We start from the raw sequence: 24,182 nt of genomic DNA on the forward strand, positions 1-24,182 counted from the left end.
AAAGAGTGTTTCGCAAGCCTGAAAGAATGACTTTTTGGTGTGTAGAACACAAAACGAGCACCGTTTGCATCGATATTGAAAAAGTTGTTTCGCAAGCCTGAAAGAATGAGTTTTTGGTGTGTAGAACACAACGAGCACCGTTTGCATCGATATTGAAAAAGCTGCTTCGCAAGCCTGAAAGAATGAGTTTTTGGTCCCGCGAACACAACGAGCACCGTTTGCATCGATATTGAAAAAGTTGTTTCGCAAGCCTGAAATAATGAGTTTTTGGTCTGTAGAACACAAAACGAGCACCGTTTGCATCGATATTGAAAAAGTTGTTTCGCAAGCCCGAAAGAATGAGTTTTTGGTGTGTAGAACACAAAACGAGCACCGTTTGCATCGATATTGAAAAAGCTGCTTCGCAAGCCTGAAAGAATGAGTTTTTGGTCCCGCGAACACAAAACGAGCACCGTTTGCATCGATATTGAAAAAGTTGTTTCGCAAGCCTGAAAGAATGAGTTTTTGGTGTGTAGAACACAACGAGCACCGTTTGCATCGATATTGAAAAAGTTGTTTCGCAAGCCTGAAATAATGAGTTTTTGGTGTGTAGAACACAAAACGAGCACCGTTTGCATCGATATTGAAAACGCTGCTTCGCAAGCCTGAAAGAATGAGTTTTTGGTCCCGCGAACACAAAACGAGCACCGTTTGCATCGATATTGAAAAAGTTGTTTCGCAAGCCCGAAAGAATGACTTTTTGGTCTTTAGAACACAAAACGAGCACCGTTTGCATCGATATTGAAAAATTTGTTTCGCAAGCCCGAAAGAATGAGTTTTTGGTGTGTAGAACACAAAACGAGCACCGTTTGCATCGATATTGAAAACGCTGCTTCGCAAGCCTGAAAGAATGAGTTTTTCGTCCCGCGAACACAAAACGAGCACCGTTTGCATCGATATTGAAAAAGTTGTTTCGCAAGCCTGAAAGAATGAGTTTTTGGTGTGTAGAACACAAAACGAGCACCGTTTGCATCGATATTGAAAAAGCTGCTTCGCAAGCCTGAAAGAATGAGTTTTTGGTCCCGCGAACACAAAACGAGCACCGTTTGCATCGATATTGAAAACGCTGCTTCGCAAGCCTGAAAGAATGAGTTTTTCGTCCCGCGAACACAAAACGAGCACCGTTTGCATCGATATTGAAAAAGTTGTTTCGCAAGCCTGAAAGAATGAGTTTTTGGTGTGTAGAACACAAAACGAGCACCGTTTGCGTCGATATTGAAAAAGCTGTTTTGCAAGGCTGAAAGAATGAGTTTTTGGTCTTTAGAACACAAAACTAGCACCGTTTGCATCGATATTGAAAAATTTGTTTCGCAAGCCCGAAAGAATGAGTTTTTGGTGTGTAGAACACAAAACGAGCACCGTTTGCATCGATATTGAAAACGCTGCTTCGCAAGCCTGAAAGAATGAGTTTTTGGTCCCGCGAACACAAAACGAGCACCGTTTGCATCGATATTGAAAAAGTTGTTTCGCAAGCCCGAAAGAATGACTTTTTGGTCTTTAGAACACAAAACAAGCACCGTTTGAATCGATATTGAAAAAGTTGTTTCGCAAGCCTGAAAGAATGAGTTTTTGGTACGGTAAACACAAAACGAGCACCGTTTGCATCGATATTGAAAAAGTTGTTTCGCAAGCCTGAAATAATGAGTTTTGGTGTGTAGAACACAAAACGAGCACCGTTTGCATCGATATTGAAAACGCTGCTTCGCAAGCCTGAAAGAATGAGTTTTTGGTCCCGCGAACACAAAACGAGCACCGTTTGCATCGATATTGAAAATGTTGTTTCGCAAGCCCGAAAGAATGACTTTTTGGTCTTTAGAACACAAAACGAGCACCGTTTGCATCGATATTGAAAAATTTGTTTCGCAAGCCCGAAAGAATGAGTTTTTGGTGTGTAGAACACAAAACGAGCACCGTTTGCATCGATATTGAAAACGCTGCTTCGCAAGCCTGAAAGAATGAGTTTTTCGTCCCGCGAACACAAAACGAGCACCGTTTGCATCGATATTGAAAAAGTTGTTTCGCAAGCCTGAAAGAATGAGTTATTGGTGTGTAGAACACAAAACGAGCACCGTTTGCATCGATATTGAAAAAGCTGCTTCGCAAGCCTGAAAGAATGAGTTTTTGGTCCCGCGAACACAAAACGAGCACCGTTTGCATCGATATTGAAAAAGTTGTTTCGCAAGCCCGAAAGAATGAGTTTTTGGTCTTTAGAACACAAAACTAGCACCGTTTGCATCGATATTGAAAAATTTGTTTCGCAAGCCTGAAAGAATGAGTTTTTCGTCCCGCGAACACAAAACGAGCACCGTTTGCATCGATATTGAAAAAGTTGTTTCGCAAGCCTGAAAGAATGAGTTTTTGGTGTGTAGAACACAAAACGAGCACCGTTTGCATCGATATTGAAAAAGCTGCTTCGCAAGCCTGAAAGAATGAGTTTTTGGTCCCGCGAACACAAAACGAGCACCGTTTGCATCGATATTGAAAAAGTTGTTTCGCAAGCCTGAAAGAATGAGTTTTTGGTGTGTAGAACACAAAACGAGCACCGTTTGCATCGATATTGAAAAAGCTGCTTCGCAAGCCTGAAAGAATGAGTTTTTGGTCCCGCGAACACAAAACGAGCACCGTTTGCATCGATATTGAAAAAGTTGTTTCGCAAGCCTGAAAGAATGAGTTTTTGGTCTGTAGAACACAAAACGAGCACCGTTTGCATCGATATTGAAAAAGTTGTTTCGCAAGCCCGAAATAATGAGTTTTTGGTGTGTAGAACACAAAACGAGCACCGTTTGCATCGATATTGAAAAAGTTGTTTCGCAAGCCCGAAAGAATGACTTTTTGTTGTGTAGAACACAAAACGAGCACCGTTTGCATCGATATTGAAAAAGCTGTTTCGCAAGCCTGAAAGAATGAGTTTTTGGTGTGTAGAACACAAAACGAGCACCGTTTGCATCGATATTGAAAAAGCTGTTTCGCAAGCCTGAAAGAATGACTTTTTGGTGTGTAGAACACAAAACGAGCACCGTTTGCATCGATATTGAAAAAGCTGTTTCGCAAGCCTGAAAGAATGAGTTTTTGGTTTGTAGAACACAAAACGAGCACCGTTTGCATCGATATTGAAAAAGCTGCTTCGCAAGCCTGAAAGAATGACTTTTTGGTGTGTAGAACACAAAACGAGCACCGTTTGCGTCGATATTGAAAAAGCTGTTTCGCAAGCCTGAAAGAATGACTTTTTGGTGTGTAGAACACAAAACGAGCACCGTTTGCATCGATATTGAAAAAGCTGTTTCGCAAGCCTGAAAGAATGAGTTTTTGGTGTGTAGAACACAAAACGAGCACCGTTTGCATCGATATTGAAAAAGCTGCTTCGCAAGCCTGAAAGAATGACTTTTTGGTGTGTAGAACACAAAACGAGCACCGTTTGCATCGATATTGAAAAAGCTGTTTCGCAAGCCTGAAAGAATGAGTTTTTGGTGTGTAGAACACAAAACGAGCACCGTTTGCATCGATATTGAAAAAGTTGTTTCGCAAGCCTGAAAGAATGAGTTTTTGGTACCGCAAACACAAAACGAGCACCGTTTGCATCGATATTGAAAAAGCTGTTTCGCAAGCCTGAAAGAATGAGTTTTTGGTTTGTAGAACACAAAACGAGCACCGTTTGCATCGATATTGAAAAAGCTGCTTCGCAAGCCTGAAAGAATGACTTTTTGGTGTGTAGAACACAAAACGAGCACCGTTTGCGTCGATATTGAAAAAGCTGTTTTGCAAGGCTGAAAGAATGAGTTTTTGGTCTGTAGAACACAAAACGAGCACCTTTTGCATCGATATTGAAAAAGCTGTTTCGCAAGCCTGAAAGAATGACTTTTTGGTGTGTAGAACACAAAATGAGCACCGTTTGCATCGATATTGAAAAAGCGGTTTCGCAAGCCTGAAAGAATGACTTTTTGGTGTGTAGAACACAAAACGAGCACCGTTTGCATCGATATTGAAAAAGCTGTTTTGCAAGCCTGAAATAATGTTTTTGGTTTGTAGAACACAAAACGAGCACCGTTTGCATCGATATTGAAAAAGCGGCTTCGCAAGCCTGAAAGAATGACTTTTTGGTGTGTAGAACAAAAACGAGCACCGTTTGCGTCGATATTGAAAAAGCTGTTTCGCAAGCCTGAAAGAATGACTTTTTGGTGTGTAGAACACAAAACGAGCACCGTTTGCATCGATATTGAAAAAGTTGTTTCGCAAGCCTGAAAGAATGAGTTTTTGGTACCGCAAACACAAAACGAGCACCGTTTGCATCGATATTGAAAAAGCTGTTTCGCAAGCCTGAAAGAATGAGTTTTTGGTTTGTAGAACACAAAACGAGCACCGTTTGCATCGATATTGAAAAAGCTGCTTCGCAAGCCTGAAAGAATGACTTTTTGGTGTGTAGAACACAAAACGAGCACCGTTTGCGTCGATATTGAAAAAGCTGTTTTGCAAGGCTGAAAGAATGAGTTTTTGGTCTGTAGAACACAAAACGAGCACCTTTTGCATCAATATTGAAAAAGCTGTTTCGCAAGCCTGAAAGAATGACTTTTTGGTGTGTAGAACACAAAACGAGCACCGTTTGCATCGATATTGAAAAAGTTGTTTCGCAAGCCTGAAAGAATGAGTTTTTGGTGTGTAGAACACAACGAGCACCGTTTGCATCGATATTGAAAAAGCTGCTTCGCAAGCCTGAAAGAATGAGTTTTTGGTCCCGCAAACACAAAACGAGCACCGTTTGCATCGATATTGAAAAAGTTGTTTCGCAAGCCTGAAATAATGAGTTTTTGGTCTGTAGAACACAAAACGAGCACCGTTTGCATCGATATTGAAAAAGTTGTTTCGCAAGCCCGAAAGAATGAGTTTTTGGTGTGTAGAACACAAAACGAGCACCGTTTGCATCGATATTGAAAAAGCTGCTTCGCAAGCCTGAAAGAATGAGTTTTTGGTCCCGCGAACACAAAACGAGCACCGTTTGCATCGATATTGAAAAAGTTGTTTCGCAAGCCCGAAAGAATGAGTTTTTGGTCTTTAGAACACAAAACAAGCACCGTTTGAATCGATATTGAAAAAGTTGTTTCGCAAGCCTGAAAGAATGAGTTTTTGGTGTGTAGAACACAAAACGAGCACCGTTTGCATCGATATTGAAAACGCTGCTTCGCAAGCCTGAAAGAATGAGTTTTTGGTGTGTAGAACACAAAACGAGCACCGTTTGCATCGATATTGCTTAAGAACACAAAACGAGCACCGTTTGCATCGATATTGAAAAAGTTGTTTCGCAAGCCTGAAAGAATGAGTTTTTGGTCGGTAGAACACAAAACGAGCACCGTTTGCATCGATATTGAAAAAGTTGTTTCGCAAGCCTGAAAGAATGAGTTTTTGGTGTGTAGAACACAAAACGAGCACCGTTTGCATCGATATTGAAAACGCTGCTTCGCAAGCCTGAAAGAATGAGTTTTTGGTACGGCAAACACAAAACGAGCACCGTTTGCATCGATATTGAAAAAGTTGTTTCGCAAGCCCGAAAGAATGACTTTTTGGTCTTTAGAACACAAAACGACCACCGTTTGCGTCGATATTGAAAAAGCTGTTTCGCAAGCATGAAATAATGAGTTTTTGGTCTTTAGAACAGAAAACGAGCACCATTTGCGTCGACATCAAAAAAGCTGTTTCGCAAGCCCGAAAGAATGAGTTTTTGGTCTTTAGAACACAAAACGAGCACCGTTTGCATCGATATTGAAAAAGCTGTTTCGCAAGCCTGAAAGAATGAGTTTTTGGTACCGCAAACACAAAACGAGCACCGTTTGCATCGATATTGAAAAAGTTGTTTCGCAAGCCTGAAAGAATGAGTTTTTGGTGTGTAGAACACAAAACGAGCACCGTTTGCATCGATATTGAAAAAGTTGTTTCGCAAGCCTGAAAGAATGAGTTTTTGGTGTGTAGAACACAAAACGAGCACCGTTTACGTCGATATTGAAAAAGCTGTTTCGTAAGCCTGAAAGAATTAGTTTTTGGTCTTTAGAACAGAAAACGAGCACCTTTTGCGTCGACATCAAAAAAGCTGTTTCGCAAGCCTGAAAGAATGAGTTTTTGGTCTTTAGAACACAAAACGACCACCGTTTGCGTCGATATTGAAAAAGCTGTTTCGCAAGCATGAAATAATGAGTTTTTGGTCTTTAGAACAGAAAACGAGCACCATTTGCGTCGACATCAAAAAAGCTGTTTCGCAAGCCCGAAAGAATGAGTTTTTGGTCTTTAGAACACAAAACGAGCACCGTTTGCGTCGATATATAAAAAGCTACTTCGCAAGCCTGAAATAATTAGTTTTTGGTCCCGCGAACACAAAACGAGCACCGTTTGCGTCGATATTGAAAAAGCTGTGTCGCAAGCCTGAAAGAATGAGTTTTTGGTCTTTAGAACACAAAACGACCACCGTTTGTGTCGATATTGAAAAAGCTGTTTCGCAAGCATGAAATAATGAGTTTTTGGTCTTTAGAACAGAAAACGAGCACCATTTGCGTCGACATCAAAAAAGCTGTTTCGCAAGCCCGAAAGAATGAGTTTTTCGTCTTTAGAACACAAAACTAGCACCGTTTGCGTCGATATCGAAAAAGTTGTTTCGCAAGCCTGAAAGAGATAGTTTTAGAGTTAGAGTTATGAGCAAAAGTCCAAGCCCAAATGAATGCAGGCCAGGGGCAGCTACCAGAAGGGCGCCAGCTGGAAGCACCACACTCACGGGGCATGCCAAAATGTACGAGATCCGTGCTCATCTGCGCTAGCCAAATATATAACTTTTATAGATGTAGCACCTACACCTGCCAAATCAAAAATTAAAAGACACTTAAAATCCCAAGACTTTGAGGTCTTCTAGCCCAAAGCGGGAAAGGCTCACAGTCGCCATTCCTGCGTATGTTCACTCAGGGCATTGAGGCCTTTTCATAGCTACCTCACTCGCCATCCTACGACAATCGGCTCAAGAGTTGCAAACCCTAGCCCTGACCATCAACAGGTTCCTAGGGCCTGCTGCCCCAAGGCCCTTTGTCAAAGCAAATCCAGACCGCCAGACACTCACATCCAGAGTTATGAGCAAATGTCCAAGCCCAAATGAATTCAGGCCTGGGGCAGCTACCACAAGGGCGTCAGCTGGAAGCACCACACTCACGGGGCATGCCAAAATGTACGAGATCCGTGCTCATCTGCGCTAGCCAAATATATTACCTTTATAGCTGTAGCACCTACACCTGCCAAATTAAAAATTAAAAGACACTCCAAATCCCAAGACTTTGGGGCCTTCTAGCCCAAAGCGGGAATGGCTCATAGTCACCATTCCTACACATGTTCACTCAGGGCATTGAGCACTTTCCACAGCTACCTGACTCGCCATACTACGACAATCGGCTCAAAAGTTGCCAACCCCAGCCCTTCCCATCAACAGGCTCCTCTGGACTACTGCCCCAAGGCCCTTTGTCAAAGCAAATCCAGACCGCCAGACACTCACATCCAGAGTTATGAGCAAATGTCCAAGCCCAAATGAATTCAGGCCTGGGGCAGCTACCACAAGGGCGTCAGCTGGAAGCACCACACTCACGGGGCATGCCAAAATGTACGAGATCCGTGCTCATCTGCGCTAGCCAAATATATTACCATTATAGCTGTAGCACCTACACCTGCCAAATCAAAAATTAAAAGACACTCCAAATCCCAAGACTTTGAGGCCTTCTAGCCCAAAGCGGGAAAGGCTCACAGTCACCATTCCTGCGCATGTTCACTCAGGGCATTGAGGCCTTTCTATAGATACCTCACTCGCCATCCTACGACAAACGGTTCAAACGTTGCCAACCCCAGGCCTGCCCATCAACAGGCTCCTCCGGCCTGCTGCCCCAAGGCTGTTTGTCAAAGCAAATCCAGACTGCCAGACACTCACATCCAGAGTTATGAGCAAAAGTCCAAGCCCAAATGAATGCAGGCCTGGGGCAGCTACCAGAAGGGCGCCAGCTGGAAGCACCACACTCACGGGGCATGCCAAAATGTACGTGATCCGTGCTCATCTGCGCTAGCCAAATATATATACTTTATAGCTGTAGCAACTACTCCTGCCAAATCAAAAATTAAAAGACACTCAAAGTCTCAAGGTTTTGAGGCCTTCTAGCCCAAAGCGGGAAAGGCTCACAGTCACCATTCCTGCGCATGTTCACTCAGGGCATTGAGGCCTTTCCATAGCTACCTCACTCGCCATCCTACGACAAACGGCTCAAAAGTTGCCAACCCTAGCCCTGCCCATCAACAGGTTCCTCCGGCCTACTGCCCCAAGGCCCTTTGTCAAAGCAAATCCAGACCGACAGACACTCACATCCAGAGTTATAAGCAAATGTCCAAGCCCAAATGAATGCAGGCCTGGGGCAGCTACCACAAGGGCGTCAGCTGGAAGCACCACACTCACGGGGCATGCCAAAATGTACGAGATCCGTGCTCATCTGCGCTAGCCAAATATATTACCTTTATAGCTGTAGCACCTACACCTGCCAAATCAAAAATTAAAAGACACTCCAAATTCCAAGACTTTGAAGCCTTCTAGCCCAAAGCGGGAAAGGCTCACAGTCACCATTCCTACACATGTTCACACAGGGCATTGAGCACTTTCCACAGCTACCTGACTCGCCATACTACGACAATCGGCTCAAAAGTTGCCAACCCCAGCCCTTCCCATCAACAGGCTCCTCTGGACTACTGCCCCAAGGCCCTTTGTCAAAGCAAATCCAGACTGCCAGACACTCACATCCAGAGTTATGAGCAAATGTCCAAGCCCAAATGAATTCAGGCCTGGGGCAGCTACCACAAGGGCGTCAGCTGGAAGCACCACACTCACGGGGCATGCCAAAATGTACGAGATCCGTGCTCATCTGCGCTAGCCAAATATATTACCTTTATAGCTGTAGCACCTACACCTGCCAAATCAAAAATTAAAAGACACTCCAAATCCCAAGACTTTGAGGCCTTCTAGCCCAAAGCGGGAAAGGCTCACAGTCACCATTCCTGCGCATGTTCACTCAGGGCATCGAGGCTATTCCATAGCTACCTCACTCGCCATCCTACGACCAACCGCTCGAAGGTTGCCAACCCCAGGCCTGCCCATCAACAGGCTCCTCCAGCCTGCTGCCCCAAGGCTGTTTGTCAAAGCAAATCCAGACTGCCAGACACTCACATCCAGAGTTATGAGCAAAAGTCCAAGCCCAAATGAATGCAGGCCTGGGGCAGCTACCAGAAGGGCGCCAGCTGGAAGCACCACACTCACGGGGCATGCCAAAATGTACGTGATCCATGCTCATCTACGCTAGCCAAATATATATACTTTATAGCTGTAGCAACTACTCCTGCCAAATCAAAAATTAAAAGACACTCAAAATCCCAAGACTTTGAGGCCTTCTAGCCCAAAGCGGGAAAGGCTCACAGTCACCATTCCTGCGCATGTTCACTCAGGGCATTGAGCACTTTCCATAGCTACCTCACTCGCCATCCTACGACAATCGGCTCAAAAGTTGCCAACCCCAGGCCTGCCCATCAACAGGCTCCTCCGGCCTGCTGCCCCAAGGCCCTTTGTCAAAGCAAATCCAGGCTGCCAGACACTCACATCCAGAGTTATGAGCAAATGTCCAAGCCCAAATGAATGCAGGCCTGGGGCAGCTACCACAAGGGCGTCAGCTGGAAGCACCACACTCACGGGGCATGCCAAAATGTACGAGATCCGTGCTCATCTGCACTAGCCAAATATATAACCTTTATAGCTGTAGCACCTACTCCTGCCAAATCAAAAATTAAAAGACACTCCAAATTCCAAGACTTTGAAGCCTTCTAGCCCAAAGCGGGAAAGGCTCACAGTCACCATTCCTACACATGTTCACACAGGGCATTGAGCACTTTCCACAGCTACCTGACTCGCCATACTACGACAATCGGCTCAAAAGTTGCCAACCCCAGCCCTTCCCATCAACAGGCTCCTCTGGACTACTGCCCCAAGGCCCTTTGTCAAAGCAAATCCAGACCGCCAGACACTCACATCCAGAGTTATGAGCAAATGTCCAAGCCCAAATGAATTCAGGCCTGGGGCAGCTACCACAAGGGCGTCAGCTGGAAGCACCACACTCACGGGGCATGCCAAAATGTACGAGATCCGTGCTCATCTGCGCTAGCCAAATATATTACCTTTATAGCTGTAGCACCTACACCTGCCAAATCAAAAATTAAAAGACACTCCAAATTCCAAGACTTTGAAGCCTTCTAGCCCAAAGCGGGAAAGGCTCACAGTCACCATTCCTGCGCATGTTCACTCAGGGCATTGAGCACTTTCCAAAGCTACCTCACTCGCCATCCTACGACAATCGGCTCGAAGGTTGCCAACCCCAGCACTGCCCATCAACAGGCTCCTCCGGCCTGCTGCCCCAAGGCCCTTTGTCAAAGCAAATCCAGACTGCCAGACACTCACATCCAGAGTTATGAGCAAAAGTCCAAGCCCAAATGAATGCAGGCCTGGGGCAGCTACCAGAAGGGAGCCAGCTGGAAGCACCACACTAACGGGCATGCCAAAATGTACGTGATCCGTGTTCATCTGCGCTAGCCAAATATATATACTTTATAGCTGTAGCACGTACTCCTGCCAAATCAAAAATTAAAAGACACTCAAAGTCTCAAGGTTTTGAGGCCTTGTAGCCCAAAGCGGGAAAGGCTCACAGTCACCATTGCTGTGCACGTTCACTCAGGGCATTGAGGCCTTTCCATAGCTACCTCACTCACCATCCTACGACAAACGGCTCAAAAGTTGCCAACCCTAGCCCTGCCCATCAACAGGCTCCTCCGGCCTACTGCCCCAAGGCCCTTTGTCAAAGCAAATCCAGACCGACAGACACTCACATCCAGAGTTATAAGCAAATGTCCAAGCCCAAATGAATACAGGCCTGGGGCAGCTACCACAAGGGCGTCAGCTGGAAGCACCACACTCACGGGGCATGCCAAAATGTACGAGATCCGTGCTCATCTGCGCTAGCCAAATATATTACCTTTATAGCTGTAGCAACTACACCTGCCAAATCAAAAATTAAAAGACACTCCAAATCCCAAGACTTTGGGGCCTTCTAGCCCAAAGCGGGAAAGGCTCATAGTCACCATTCCTACACATGTTCACACAGGGCATTGAGCACTTTCCACAGCTACCTGACTCGCCATACTACGACAATCGGCTCAAAAGTTGCCAACCCCAGCCCTTCCCATCAACAGGCTCCTCCGGACTACTGCCCCAAGGCCCTTTGTCAAAGCAAATCCAGACCGCCAGACACTCACATCCAGAGTTATGAGCAAAAGTCCAAGACTAAATGAATGCAGGCCAGGGGCAGCTACCAGAAGGGCGCCAGCTGGAAGCACCACACTCACGGGGCATGCCAAAATGTACTTGATCCGTGGTCATCTTTGCTAGCCAAATATATAACCTTTATAGCTGTAGCACCTACTCATGCCAAATCAAAAATTAAAAGACACTTAAAATCCCAAGAGTATGAGGTCTTCTAGCCCAAAGCGGGAAAGGCTCACAGTCACCATTCCTGCGCATGTTCACTCAGGGCATTGAGCACTTTCTATAGATACCTCACTCGCCATCCTACGACAAACGGCTCAAAGGTTGCCAACCCCAGGCCTGCCCATCAACAGGCTCCTCCTTCCTACTGCCCCAAGGCCCTTTGTCAAAGCAGATCCAGACTGCAAGACACTCATTTCCAGAGTTGTCAGCAAAGGTCCAAGCCCAAATTAATGCAGGCCTGGGGCAGCTACCAGAAGTGAGCCGGCTGGAAGCGCCACACTCACGGGGCATGCCAAAATGTACGTGATCCGTGCTCATCTGCGCTAGCCAAATATATAACCTTTATAGCTGTAGCACCTACTCCTGCCAAATCAAAAATTAAAATACACTCAAAATCCCAAGACTTTGAGGCCTTCTAGCCCAAAGCGGGAAAGGCTCAAAGTACCCATTCCTGCGCGTGTTCACTCAGGGCATCGACGCTTTTCTATAGATACCTCACTCGCCATCCTACAACAAACGGTTCAAACGTTGCCAACCCCAGGCCTGCCCATCAACAGGCTCCTTGGCCTGCTGCCCCAAGGCTGTTTGTCAAAGCAAATCCAGACTGCCAGACACTCACATCCAGAGTTATGAGCAAAAGTCCAAGCCCAAATGATTGCAGGCCTGGGGCATCTACCAGAAGGGCTGGCCACACTCACGGGGCATGCCAAAATGTACGTGATCCGTGCTCATCTGCGCTAGCCAAATATATATACTTTATAGCTGTAGCACCTACTCCTGCCAAATCAAAAATTAAAAGAAAATCAAAGTCACAAGATTTTGAGGCCTTCTAGCCCAAAGCGGGAAAGGCTCACAGTCACCATTCCTGCGCATGTTAACTCAGGACATCGAGGCCTTTCCATAGCTACCTCACTCGCCATCCTACGACAAACGGTTAAAACGTTGACAACCCCAGGCCTGCCCATCAACAGGCTCCTTGGCCTGCTGCCCCAAGGCCGTTTGTCAAAGCAAATCCAGACTGCCAGACACTCACATCCAGAGTTATGAGCAAAAGTCCAAGCCCAAATGAATGCAGGCCTGGGGCAGCTACCAGAAGGGAGCCAGCTGGAAGCACCACACTAACGGGAATGCCAAAATGTGCGTGATCCGTGCTAATCTGCGCTAGCCAAATATATAACCTTTATAGCTGTAGCACCTACTCCTGCCAAAGCAAAAATTAAGACACTCCATATCCCAAGACTTTGAGGCCTTCTAGCCCAAAGCGGGAAAGGCTCAAAGTCACCATTCCTACGCATGTTCACTCAGGGCATTGAGGCCTTTTCATAGCTACGTCACTCGCCATCCTACGACAATCGGCTCAAGAGTTGCAAACCCTAGCCCTGACCATCAACAGGTTCCTAGGGCCTGCTGCCCCAAGGCCCTTTGTCAAAGCAAATCCAGACCGCCAGACACTCACATCCAGAGTTATGAGCAAATGTCCAAGCCCAAATGAATTCAGGCCTGGGGCAGCTACCACAAGGGCGTCAGCTGGAAGCACCACACTCACGGGGCATGCCAAAATGTACGAGATCCGTGCTCATCTGCGCTAGCCAAATATATTACCTTTATAGCTGTAGCACCTACACCTGCCAAATTAAAAATTAAAAGACACTCCAAATCCCAAGACTTTGGGGCCTTCTAGCCCAAAGCGGGAAAGGCTCATAGTCACCATTCCTACACATGTTCACTCAGGGCATTGAGCACTTTCCACAGCTACCTGACTCGCCATCCTACGACAATCGGCTCGAAGGTTGCCAACCCCAGGCCTGCCCATCAACAGGCTCCTCGGGTCTGCTGCCCCAAGGCCCTTTGTCAAAGCAAATCCAGACTGCCAGACACTCACATCCAGAGTTATGAGCAAAAGTCCAAGCCCAAATGAATGCAGGCCTGGGGCAGCTACCAGAAGGGAGCCAGCCTGAAGCACCACACTAACGGGCATGCCAAAATGTACGTGATCCATGCTCATCTGCGCTAGCCAAATATATATACTTTATAGCTGTAGCACCTACTCCTGCCAAATCAAAAATTAAAAGACACTCAAAGTCTCAAGGTTTTGAGGCCTTGTAGCCCAAAGCGGGAAAGGCTCACAGTCACCATTGCTGTGCACGTTCACTCAGGGCATTGAGGCCTTTCCATAGCTACCTCACTCACCATCCTACGACAAACGGCTCAAAAGTTGCCAACCCTAGCCCTGCCCATCAACAGGCTCCTCCGGCCTACTGCCCCAAGGCCCTTTGTCAAAGCAAATCCAGACCGACAGACACTCACATCCAGATTTATAAGCAAATGTCCAAGCCCAAATGAATGCAGGCCTGGGGCAGCTACCACAAGGGCGTCAGCTGGAAGCACCACACTCACGGGGCATGCCAAAATGTACGAGATCCGTGCTCATCTGCGCTAGCCAAATATATTACCTTTATAGCTGTAGCACCTACACCTGCCAAATCAAAAATTAAAAGACACTCCAAATCCCAAGACTTTGGGGCCTTCTAGCCCAAAGCGGGAAAGGCTCATAGTCACCATTCCTACACATGTTCACACAGGGCATTGAGCACTTTCCACAGCTACCTGACTCGCCATACTACGACAATCGGCTCAAAGGTTGCCAACCCCAGCCCTTCCCATCAACAGGCTCCTCCGGACTACTGCCCCAAGGCCCTTTGTCAAAGCAAATCCAGACCGCCAGACACTCACATCCAGAGTTATGAGCAAAAGTCCAAGACTAAATGAATGCAGGCCAGGGGCAGCTACCAGAAGGGCGCCAGCTGGAAGCACCACACTCACGGGGCATGGCCAAATGTACGAGATCCGTGCTCATCTGCGCTAGCCAAATATATTACCTTTATAGCTGTAGCACCTACACCTGCCAAATCAAAAATTAAAAGACACTCCAAATCCCAAGACTTTGGGGCCTTCTAGCCCAAAGCGGGAAAGGCTCATAGTCACCATTCCTACACATGTTCACACAGGGCATTGAGCACTTTCCACAGCTACCTGACTCGCCATACTACGACAATCGGCTCAAAGGTTGCCAACCCCAGCCCTTCCCATCAACAGGCTCCTCCGGACTACTGCCCCAAGGCCCTTTGTCAAAGCAAATCCAGACCGCCAGACACTCACATCCAGAGTTATGAGCAAAAGTCCAAGACTAAATGAATGCAGGCCAGGGGCAGCTACCAGAAGGGCGCCAGCTGGAAGCACCACACTCACGGGGCATGGCCAAATGTACTAGATCCGTGCTCATCTTTGCTAGCCAAATATATAACCTTTATAGCTGTAGCACCTACTCCTGCCAAATCAAAAATTAAAAGACACTCAAAATCCCAAGAGTTTGAGGACTTCTAGCCCAAAGCGGGAAAGGCTCACAGTCACCATTCCTGTGCATGATCACTCAGGGCATTGAGGCCTTTCCATAGTTACCTCACTCGCCATCCTACGACAAACGGCTCAAAAGTTGCCAACCCCAGGCCTGCCCATCAACAGGCTCCTCCAGCCTGCTGCCCCAAGGCCCTTTGTCAAAGCAAATCCAGACTGCAAGACACTAATTTCCAGAGTTGTCAGCAAAGGTCCAAGCCCAAATGAATGCAGGCCTGGGGCAGCTACCAGAAGTGAGCCGGCTGGAAGCGCCACACTCACGGGGCATGCCAAAATGTACGTGATCCGTGCTCATCTGCGCTAGCCAAATATATAACCTTTATATCTGTAGCACCTACTCCTGCCAAATCAAAAATTAAAAGACACTCAAAATCCCAAGACTTTGAGGCCTTCTAGCCCAAAGCGGGAAAGGCTCAAAGTACCCATTCCTGTGCATGATCACTCAGGGCATCGAGGCTTTTCCAGAGTTACCTCACTCGCCATCCTACGACAAATGGCTCAAAAGTTGCCAACCCCAGGCCTGCCCATCAACAGGCTCCTTGGCCTGCTGCTCCAAGGCCGTTTGTCAAACCAATTCCAGACTGCCAGACACTCACATCCAGAGTTATGAGCAAAAGTCCAAGCCCAAATGATTGCAGGCCTGGGGCATCTACCAGAAGGGCTGGCCACACTCACGGGGCATGCCAAAATGTACGTGATCCGTGCTCATCTGCGCTAGCCAAATATATATACTTTATAGCTGTAGCACCTACTCCTGCCAAATCAAAAATTAAAAGAAACTCAAAGTCACAAGATTTTGAGGCCTTCTAGCCCAAAGCGGGAAAGGCTCACAGTCACCATTCCTGTGCACGATCACTCAGGGCATCGAGGCCTTTCCATAGTTACCTCACTCGCCATCCTACGACAAACGGTTCAAAAGTTGCCAACCCCAGGCCTGCCCATCAACAAGCTCCTTGGCCTGCTGCCCCAAGGCCATTTGTCAAAGCAAATCCAGACTGCCAGACACTCACATCCAGATTTATCAGCAATAGTCCAAGCCCAAATGAATGCAGGCCTGGGGCAGCTACCAGAAGGGAGCCAGCTGGAAGCACCACACTAACGGGAATGCCAAAATGTGCGTGATCCGTGCTAATCTGCGCTAGCCAAATATATAACCTTTATAGCTGTAGCACCTACTCCTGCCAAAGCAAAAATTAAGACACTCCATATCCCAAGACTTTGAGGCCTTCTAGCCCAAAGCGGGAAAGGCTCAAAGTCACCATTCCTACGCATGTTCACTCAGGGCATTGAGGCCTTTTCATAGCTACCTCACTCGCCATCCTACGACAATCGGCTCAAGAGTTGCAAACCCTAGCCCTGACCATCAACAGGTTCCTAGGGCCTGCTGCCCCAAGGCCCTTTGTCAAAGCAAATCCAGACCGCCAGACACTCACATCCAGAGTTATGAGCAAATGTCCAAGCCCAAATGAATTCAGGCCTGGGGCAGCTACCACAAGGGCGTCAGCTGGAAGCACCACACTCACGGGGCATGCCAAAATGTACGAGATCCGTGCTCATCTGCGCTAGCCAAATATATTACCTTTATAGCTGTAGCACCTACACCTGCCAAATTAAAAATTAAAAGACACTCCAAATCCCAAGACTTTGGGGCCTTCTAGCCCAAAGCGGGAAAGGCTCATAGTCACCATTCCTAAACATGTTCACTCAGGGCATTGAGCACTTTCCACAGCTACCTGACTCGCCATACTACGACAATCGGCTCAAAAGTTGCCAACCCCAGGCCTGCCCATCAACAGGCTCCTCCGGCCTGCTGCCCCAAGGCCCTTTGTCAAAGCAAATCCAGACTGCCAGACACTCACATCCAGAGTTATGAGCAAAAGTCCAAGCCCAAATGAATGCAGGCCTGGGGCAGCTACCAGAAGGGAGCCAGCCTGAAGCACCACACTAACGGGCATGCCAAAATGTACGTGATCCGTGCTCTTCTGCGCTAGCCAAATATATATACTTTATAGCTGTAGCAACTACTCCTGCCAAATCAAAAATTAAAAGACACTCAAAGTCTCAAGGTTTTGAGGCCTTGTAGCCCAAAGCGGGAAAGGCTCACAGTCACCATTCCTGCGCATGTTCACTCAGGGCATTGAGGCCTTTCCATAGCTACCTCACTCACCATCCTACGACAAACGGCTCAAAAGTTGCCAACCCTAGCCCTGCCCATCAACAGGCTCCTCCGGCATACTGCCCCAAGGCCCTTTGTCAAAGCAAATCCAGACCGACAGACACTCACATCCAGATTTATAAGCAAATGTCCAAGCCCAAATGAATGCAGGCCTGGGGCAGCTACCACAAGGGCGTCACCTGGAAGCACCACACTCACGGGGCATGCCAAAATGTACGAGATCCGTGCTCATCTGCGCTAGCCAAATATATTACCTTTATAGCTGTAGCACCTACACCTGCCAAATCAAAAATTAAAAGACACTCCAAATCCCAAGACTTTGGGGCCTTCTAGCCCAAAGCGGGAAAGGCTCATAGTCACCATTCCTACACATGTTCACACAGGGCATTGAGCACTTTCCACAGCTACCTGACTCGCCATACTACGACAATCGGCTCAAAGGTTGCCAACCCCAGCCCTTCCCATCAACAGGCTCCTCCGGACTACTGCCCCAAGGCCCTTTGTCAAAGCAAATCCAGACCGCCAGACACTCACATCCAGAGTTATGAGCAAAAGTCCAAGACTAAATGAATGCAGGCCAGGGGCAGCTACCAGAAGGGCGCCAGCTGGAAGCACCACACTCACGGGGCATGGCCAAATGTACTTGATCCGTGGTCATCTTTGCTAGCCAAATATATAACCTTTATAGCTGTAGCACCTACTCCTGCCAAATCAAAAATTAAAAGACACTTAAAATCCCAAGAGTTTGAGGTCTTCTAGCCCAAAGCGGGAAAGGCTCACAGTCACCATTCCTGCGCATGTTCACTCAGGGCATTGAGGCCTTTCCATAGCTACCTCACTCGCCATCCTACGACAAACGGCTCAAAAGTTGCCAACCCCAGGCCTGCCCATCAACAGGCTCCTCCTTCCTACTGCCCCAAGGCCCTTTGTCAAAGCAGATCCAGACTGCAAGACACTAATTTCCAGAGTTGTCAGCAAAGGTCCAAGCCCAAATTAATGCAGGCCTGGGGCAGCTACCAGAAGTGAGCCGGCTGGAAGCGCCACACTCACGGGGCATGCCAAAATGTACGTGATCCGTGCTCATCTGCGCTAGCCAGATATATAACCTTTATATCTGTAGCACCTACTCCTGCCAAATCAAAAATTAAAATACACTCAAAATCCCAAGACTTTGAGGCCTTCTAGCCCAAAGCGGGAAAGGCTCAAAGTACCCATTCCTGCGTGTGTTCACTCAGGGCATTGAGGCCTTTTCAAAGCTACCTCACTCGCCATCCTACGACAAATGGCTCAAAAGTTGCCAACCCCAGGCCTGCCCATCAACAGGCTCCTTGGCCTGCTGCCCCAAGGCCGTTTGTCAAAGCAAATCCAGACTGCCAGACACTCACATCCAGAGTTATGAGCAAAAGTCCAAGCCCAAATGATTGCAGGCCTGGGGCATCTACCAGAAGGGCTGGCCACACTCACGGGGCATGCCAAAATGTACGTGATCCGTGCTCATCTGCGCTAGCCAAATATATATACTTTATAGCTGTAGCACCTACTCCTGCCAAATCAAAAATTAAAAGACACTCAAAATCCCAAGACTTTGAGGCCTTCTAGCCCAAAGCGGGAAAGGATCACAGTCACCATTCCTGTGCACGATCACTCAGGACATCGAGGCCTTTCCATAGTTACCTCACTCGCCATCCTACGACAAATGGCTCAAAAGTTGCCAACCCCAGGCCTGCCCATCAAAAGGCTCCTTGGCCTGCTGCCCCAAGGCCGTTTGTCAAAGCAAATCCAGACTGCCAGACACTCACATCCAGAGTTATGAGCAAAAGTCCAAGCCCAAATGAATGCAGGCCTGGGGCAGCTACCAGAAGGGAGCCAGCTGGAAGCACCACACTAACGGGAATGCCAAAATGTGCGTGATCCGTGCTAATCTGCGCTAGCCAAATATATAACCTTTATAGCTGTAGCACCTACTCCTGCCAAATCAAAAATTAAGACACTCAAAATCCCAAGACTTTGAGGCCTTCTAGCCCAAAGCGGGAAAGGCTCACCGTCACCATTCCTGCGCACGTTCACTCAGGGCATCGAGGCCTTTCCATAGCTACCTCACTCGCCATCCTACGACAAACGGCTCAAAAGTTGCCAACCCCAGGCCTGCCCATCAACAGGCTCCTTGGCCTGCTGCCCCAAGGCCCTTTGTCAAAGCAAATCCAGACTGCCAGACACTCACATCCAGAGTTATGAGCAAAAGTCCAAGCCCAAATGAATGCAGGCCTGGGGCATCTACCAGAAGGGCTGGCCACACTCACGGGGCATGCCAAAATGTACGTGATCCGTGCTCATCTGCGCTAGCCAAATATATATACTTTATAGCTGTAGCACCTACTCCTGCCAAATCAAAAATTAAAAGAAACTCAAAATCCCAAGACTTTGAGGCCTTCTAGCCCAAAGCGGGAAAGGCTCACAGTCACCATTCCTGCACATGTTCACTCAGGACATCGAGGCCTTTCCATAGCTACCTCTCTCGCCATCCTACGACAATCGGCTCAAGAGTTTCCAATCCCAGGCCTGCCCATCAACAAGCTCCTTCGGCCTGCTGCCCCAAGGCCCTTTGTCAAAGCAAATCCAGACTGCCAGACACTCACTTCCAGAGTTATCAGCAATAGTCCAAGCCCAAATGAATGCAGGCCTGGGGCAGCTACCAGAAGGGAGCCAGCTGGAAGCACCACACTAACGGGAATGCCAAAATGTACGTTATTCGTGCTAATCTGCGCTAGCCAAATATATAACCTTTATAGCTGTAGCACCTACTCCTGCCAAAGCAAAAATTAAGACACTCCATATCCCAAGACTTTGAGGCCTTCTAGCCCAAAGCGGGAAAGGCTCAAAGTCACCATTCCTGCGCATGATCACTCAGGGAACTGAGCCCTTTCCAAAGCTACATCACTTGCCATCCTACGACAAACGGCTCAAGAGTTGCAAACCCCAGTTCTGCCCATCAACAGGCTCCTCCAGCCTGCTGCCCCAAGGCCCTTTGTCAAAGCAAATCCAGACTGCCAGACACTCACATCCAGAGTTATGAGCAAAGGTCCAAGCCCAAATGATTGCAGGCCTGGGGCATCTACCAGAAGGGCTGGCCACACTCACGGGGCATGCCAAAATGTACGTGATCCATGATCATCTGCGCTAGCCAAATATATATACTTTATAGCTGTAGCAACTACTAATGCCAAATCAAAAATTAAAAGACACTCAAAATCCCAAGACTTTGAGGCCTTCTAGTCCAAAGCGGGAAAGGCTCACAGTCACCATTCCTGCGCATGTTCACTCAGGGCATTGAGGCCTTTCCATAGCTACCTCACTCGCGATCCTACGACAAACGGCTCAAAAGTTGCCAACCCCATGCCTGCCCATCAACAGGCTCCTCCGGCCTGCTGTGATAAAGCCCTTTGTCAAATCAAGTCCAGACCGCCAGTCGCTCACATCCAGAGTTATGAGCAATAGTCCAAGCCCAAATGAATGCAGGCCTGGGGCAGTTACCAGAAGGGCGCCAGCTGGAAGCACCACACTCACGGGGCATGGCCAAATGTACGAGATCCGTGCTCATCTGCGCTAGCCAAATATATAACCTTTATTGCTGTAGCACCTACTCCTGCCAAAGCAAAAATTAAAAGACACCCCAAATCCCAAGACTTTGAGGCCTTCTAGCCCAAAGCGGGAAAGGCTCACAGTCACCATTCCTGCACATGTTCACTCAGGGCATCGAGGCCTTTCCATAGCTACCTCACTCGCCACCAAGAAGGTCTGAAATTCTGTTAGTCGACGGCAGGTGCTTATAAATGGTGGTATTTCTCTCTCTCTCGCTCACACAACCACAGCTCTGTTCAGGTGACGAAGATGCTCACCGGTGCCGCCTCTGACACGGCTGCCTGGGTTACCAACATGGGTAACGAGCACGGCCAGGTCCTCATGAGCATCCTCACCTACTCGTAGGGCTCCGAGGGCCTGGACACCATGGCGGCCGGATTGATGGCGCGGTAACGAGTCGCCGAGGTTCCTCCCCTGTCCTCATGTATGTTGACCGCGACTGCTGCAGCCGAGACGGCATGTCGAATACAGTTTCATGTAAGAACTGAGATGATTTTAGGTTTTCATCTGGCTGACATTTCTGCTGGCTGACATCTTCATCTAACTCACTCTGATGTCTGTGTCATAGGTGTGGTGGAACCTCGTGGTTTGTCTGGACATTTGGCACCTGATGCGACGTTTCGCTTGTGGTGTCACAAGCGAAAGCCACGAGCTCTACCCCACTTTCATGAAGCAGTTGTCTCACTGCATCTTCGAAGTGGACTCCGGAGATGCCCGCCGTCTCACCGAGGCCAAGCGGTCGGATCTGGGGAGGAAGCACGGGATGGTCAACCTGAGTGACGCTGAGGTGGTCCAGAGGATCTCCAAGGAGGAGTGAAGGCTCCACTGTCGGCGCAGGACGCGTGGGTTGGAGAACACTGCGCTCCTCATCCAGAACCTCCTGGACACCTTCAAAGGACCGGCAGGCCGGAACACCCTGAACATCCCGTTGCTGGATGATCTCCGCATCCAGGACGTCTGGGACACGCAGAGACGTCACCTCAGCTGCATCCAGGACCCGCCAGCCGTGCAGCTGTACATGCAGATTGGGACGCTGACGAAAGGCGGCATCAGCCTCCCAGTCTATCGCTGTGCGAGGGGATCAACCTCTCTGGAGTCTTTCCACCTCCACCTGGACCACTTCATCCCAGGTAAAGGCGGCTCCCTTTCCAAAAAACATAAAAAGCTCATTATTACGCGCTCATTTGTGTGTATTTGTTTGTGTTTTCATCGTATGAAGCTAAATCCAATATTTCATTGCTAAATGTGCTTCCTCAGGGACATCTTCTAGTGCCAGGTACTTTCAGGCGTTCCTTGTGGACGGAATGGTCAGGTGGAATGAGGATTGTGCAGCGGCAGCGGCGCCTGCGGATGCAGCTGAAACAAGGACGTCTCTGCATTCCTACTGTGGCCACCTCAAACACGCCCTCAACCAGAAGAGCCAATGGGTGCTTGGACATCAGATGGTTGAGGATTTCACCAAGCCCGCTTCATATACAGGTAACCGATGTGGAAAACATTTATCTTTTTTTCATCATCACACATCGGAGAAAAGGTTTTTAACAGTTCCTCTGTGCTTTCTGCTTCATCACAGGTGAACTCATCGGGCTCGAGTACCTGTTCCGGCAGACGGGCAGTGTGTTTGAGGAGATCAACTTGGATCCTGACGCTCCGGATGAGGGTGCTGCCGTTTCCACCCTTGAGGATGAGGATGAGGGGATACAATCCGATGAGGGGGACCCCACCATCTTCCCACCAGATTCCTCCTCCTCCTCCTCCTCCTCCTCCTCTATGGCAGCATCCCAGTCAGGTGCACCCAGGTCTGAGTCACCCCCTTCCTCTCCCGAAGTATCTGGAAGCCAGGCTCCTCCTCTCCAGAACTCCTCAGAGTGCGTGACCTCAGCTGTGCAACCACTTTCTGGTCACTGGACAGCCTGCAGAAGGGAGAAACATCACCAAGTCAGCATATACAAAAGTCCAGTTGCATCAGATTTTTTTGGGATTACTAAGTTCCAAAAAAACACGGTTGTTAAGGTTGAGTCTTACTTGTACGTGAGTACAGCGGGGAACAGGCAGCTATAGGTGGGGGGCAGCTGCCCAACGATGCCCTGTGACCACCCTCCGACCTTCTTCTTGCACCGATGGCATTCTAGGTACTCCGTGGCCATGAGGTACCAGCCGTCGATGCCCAGGACCCTCCGGATGATCCTGCACAGCCCAGCCTTGGTCATGGACCCGGTGCACAAAGGCTGGGGGCAAGACAGCTGTAGACGCCAGATCCTGTGAGGCATCCAGAGGAACAGCCGACAAGCGAAGAAGGGGCCGGGGGAAGCGGGAGGCTGGTTGTAGACCGGCCGTGGCAGGGGGGGGTACCACCACAGGTTTAGGTCGTCGGTGAGACGAGGCCTCCCTGCCAAACAGCGTCCGGCCGATCCACTCCTGCTGATCCGGGCTCAGAGCTGCCCGCCAGGACTCGGGCAGCATCTGCAGAAATTAAGATGACACTTTCAACATCGCATTGAGTCCCTTACAGTTAACTGCTAGAAGATTTACTCTCGACTCTTAACTCACCTCAGCACCGTCGGCAGGTGGCAGAGGATCCTGTATGAACAGGGCGTGGGCGTCCTCCACCGTGGCTGGCTCTGGAGCGTTATGTGTGGAGTCTCCCTGTCCAGCTGTGGCCTCCAGCAGCTCCTCATCGGTGGGGTCACCCAGCTGGACAGAGACACCAGCGTCTCTCGGAGGCAGAGAGGTGGTGGAGGCAGGACATGCCTGTGCACCTGAGGCTGAAGCACAAAAGACATGTTTCAGTACCATAACAAAGTGTTATCTGCAGCTCAAACACCCAAACACAAACATCTCATGTAGAAGGTATGCAGCCAAAAAGAAGAAAAAGAAGCAGGCTGAGGACTAGTGATGATTAATGGTTAAAAAGAATTGCATGAGGGAAGGACTCTGGTGGGTGGGTGACTACAAGACAAAGAAACAGGTGCTGTTTATCTACAGGTGATGTCGTGAGGAGTTGACAGGTGAGCAGCTCCAGCACCGTTAGTGATGAGTGATTTACTGGACTTACTGTTTCACCTCTGGTTCATCTGACTTTGTGCATTTTTGTGAAATAAAATTGGAGAAAACAGTCAGCATCAGTTGTAAAATGTTTTTGTCAACACTTTGTCCAAAAAGAAACGACATGCTTGTTACGTACACTTCTCCGTGTCAGCAGCTGCCGCCCTGACCAGCTCCTCATCGCTGGGTTCCACACGAGTCTTTGAGGAGAGAGCTGGTGAGAGGTTCTGCTGGAGGCTGTAAATGAAATCGTAAAAACAACAAAATGACATCATCAATGTGGCAATTCTT

General features: G+C 48.3%; 1 protein-coding gene across 1 annotated transcript; it reads left to right on the forward strand.

The window, feature by feature from the left end:
• The first annotated feature begins 20,752 nt into the window (after nt 1-20,752).
• LOC124866285 lies at nt 20,753-23,851 on the forward strand. Its single transcript, XM_047362000.1, has 4 exons — nt 20,753-21,323; nt 21,415-21,976; nt 22,104-22,325; nt 22,420-23,851. The coding sequence occupies exons 2-4, from the start codon at nt 21,865-21,867 to the stop codon at nt 22,905-22,907; spliced, it is 822 nt and encodes a 273-aa protein (XP_047217956.1). The 5' UTR covers nt 20,753-21,323; nt 21,415-21,864; the 3' UTR covers nt 22,908-23,851.
• The last annotated feature ends 331 nt before the right edge of the window (nt 23,852-24,182 follow it).

The sequence above is a fragment of the Girardinichthys multiradiatus genome, chromosome 3 (genome assembly GCF_021462225.1).
Source record: "Girardinichthys multiradiatus isolate DD_20200921_A chromosome 3, DD_fGirMul_XY1, whole genome shotgun sequence".
Taxonomy (NCBI): Eukaryota; Metazoa; Chordata; class Actinopteri; order Cyprinodontiformes; family Goodeidae; genus Girardinichthys; species Girardinichthys multiradiatus.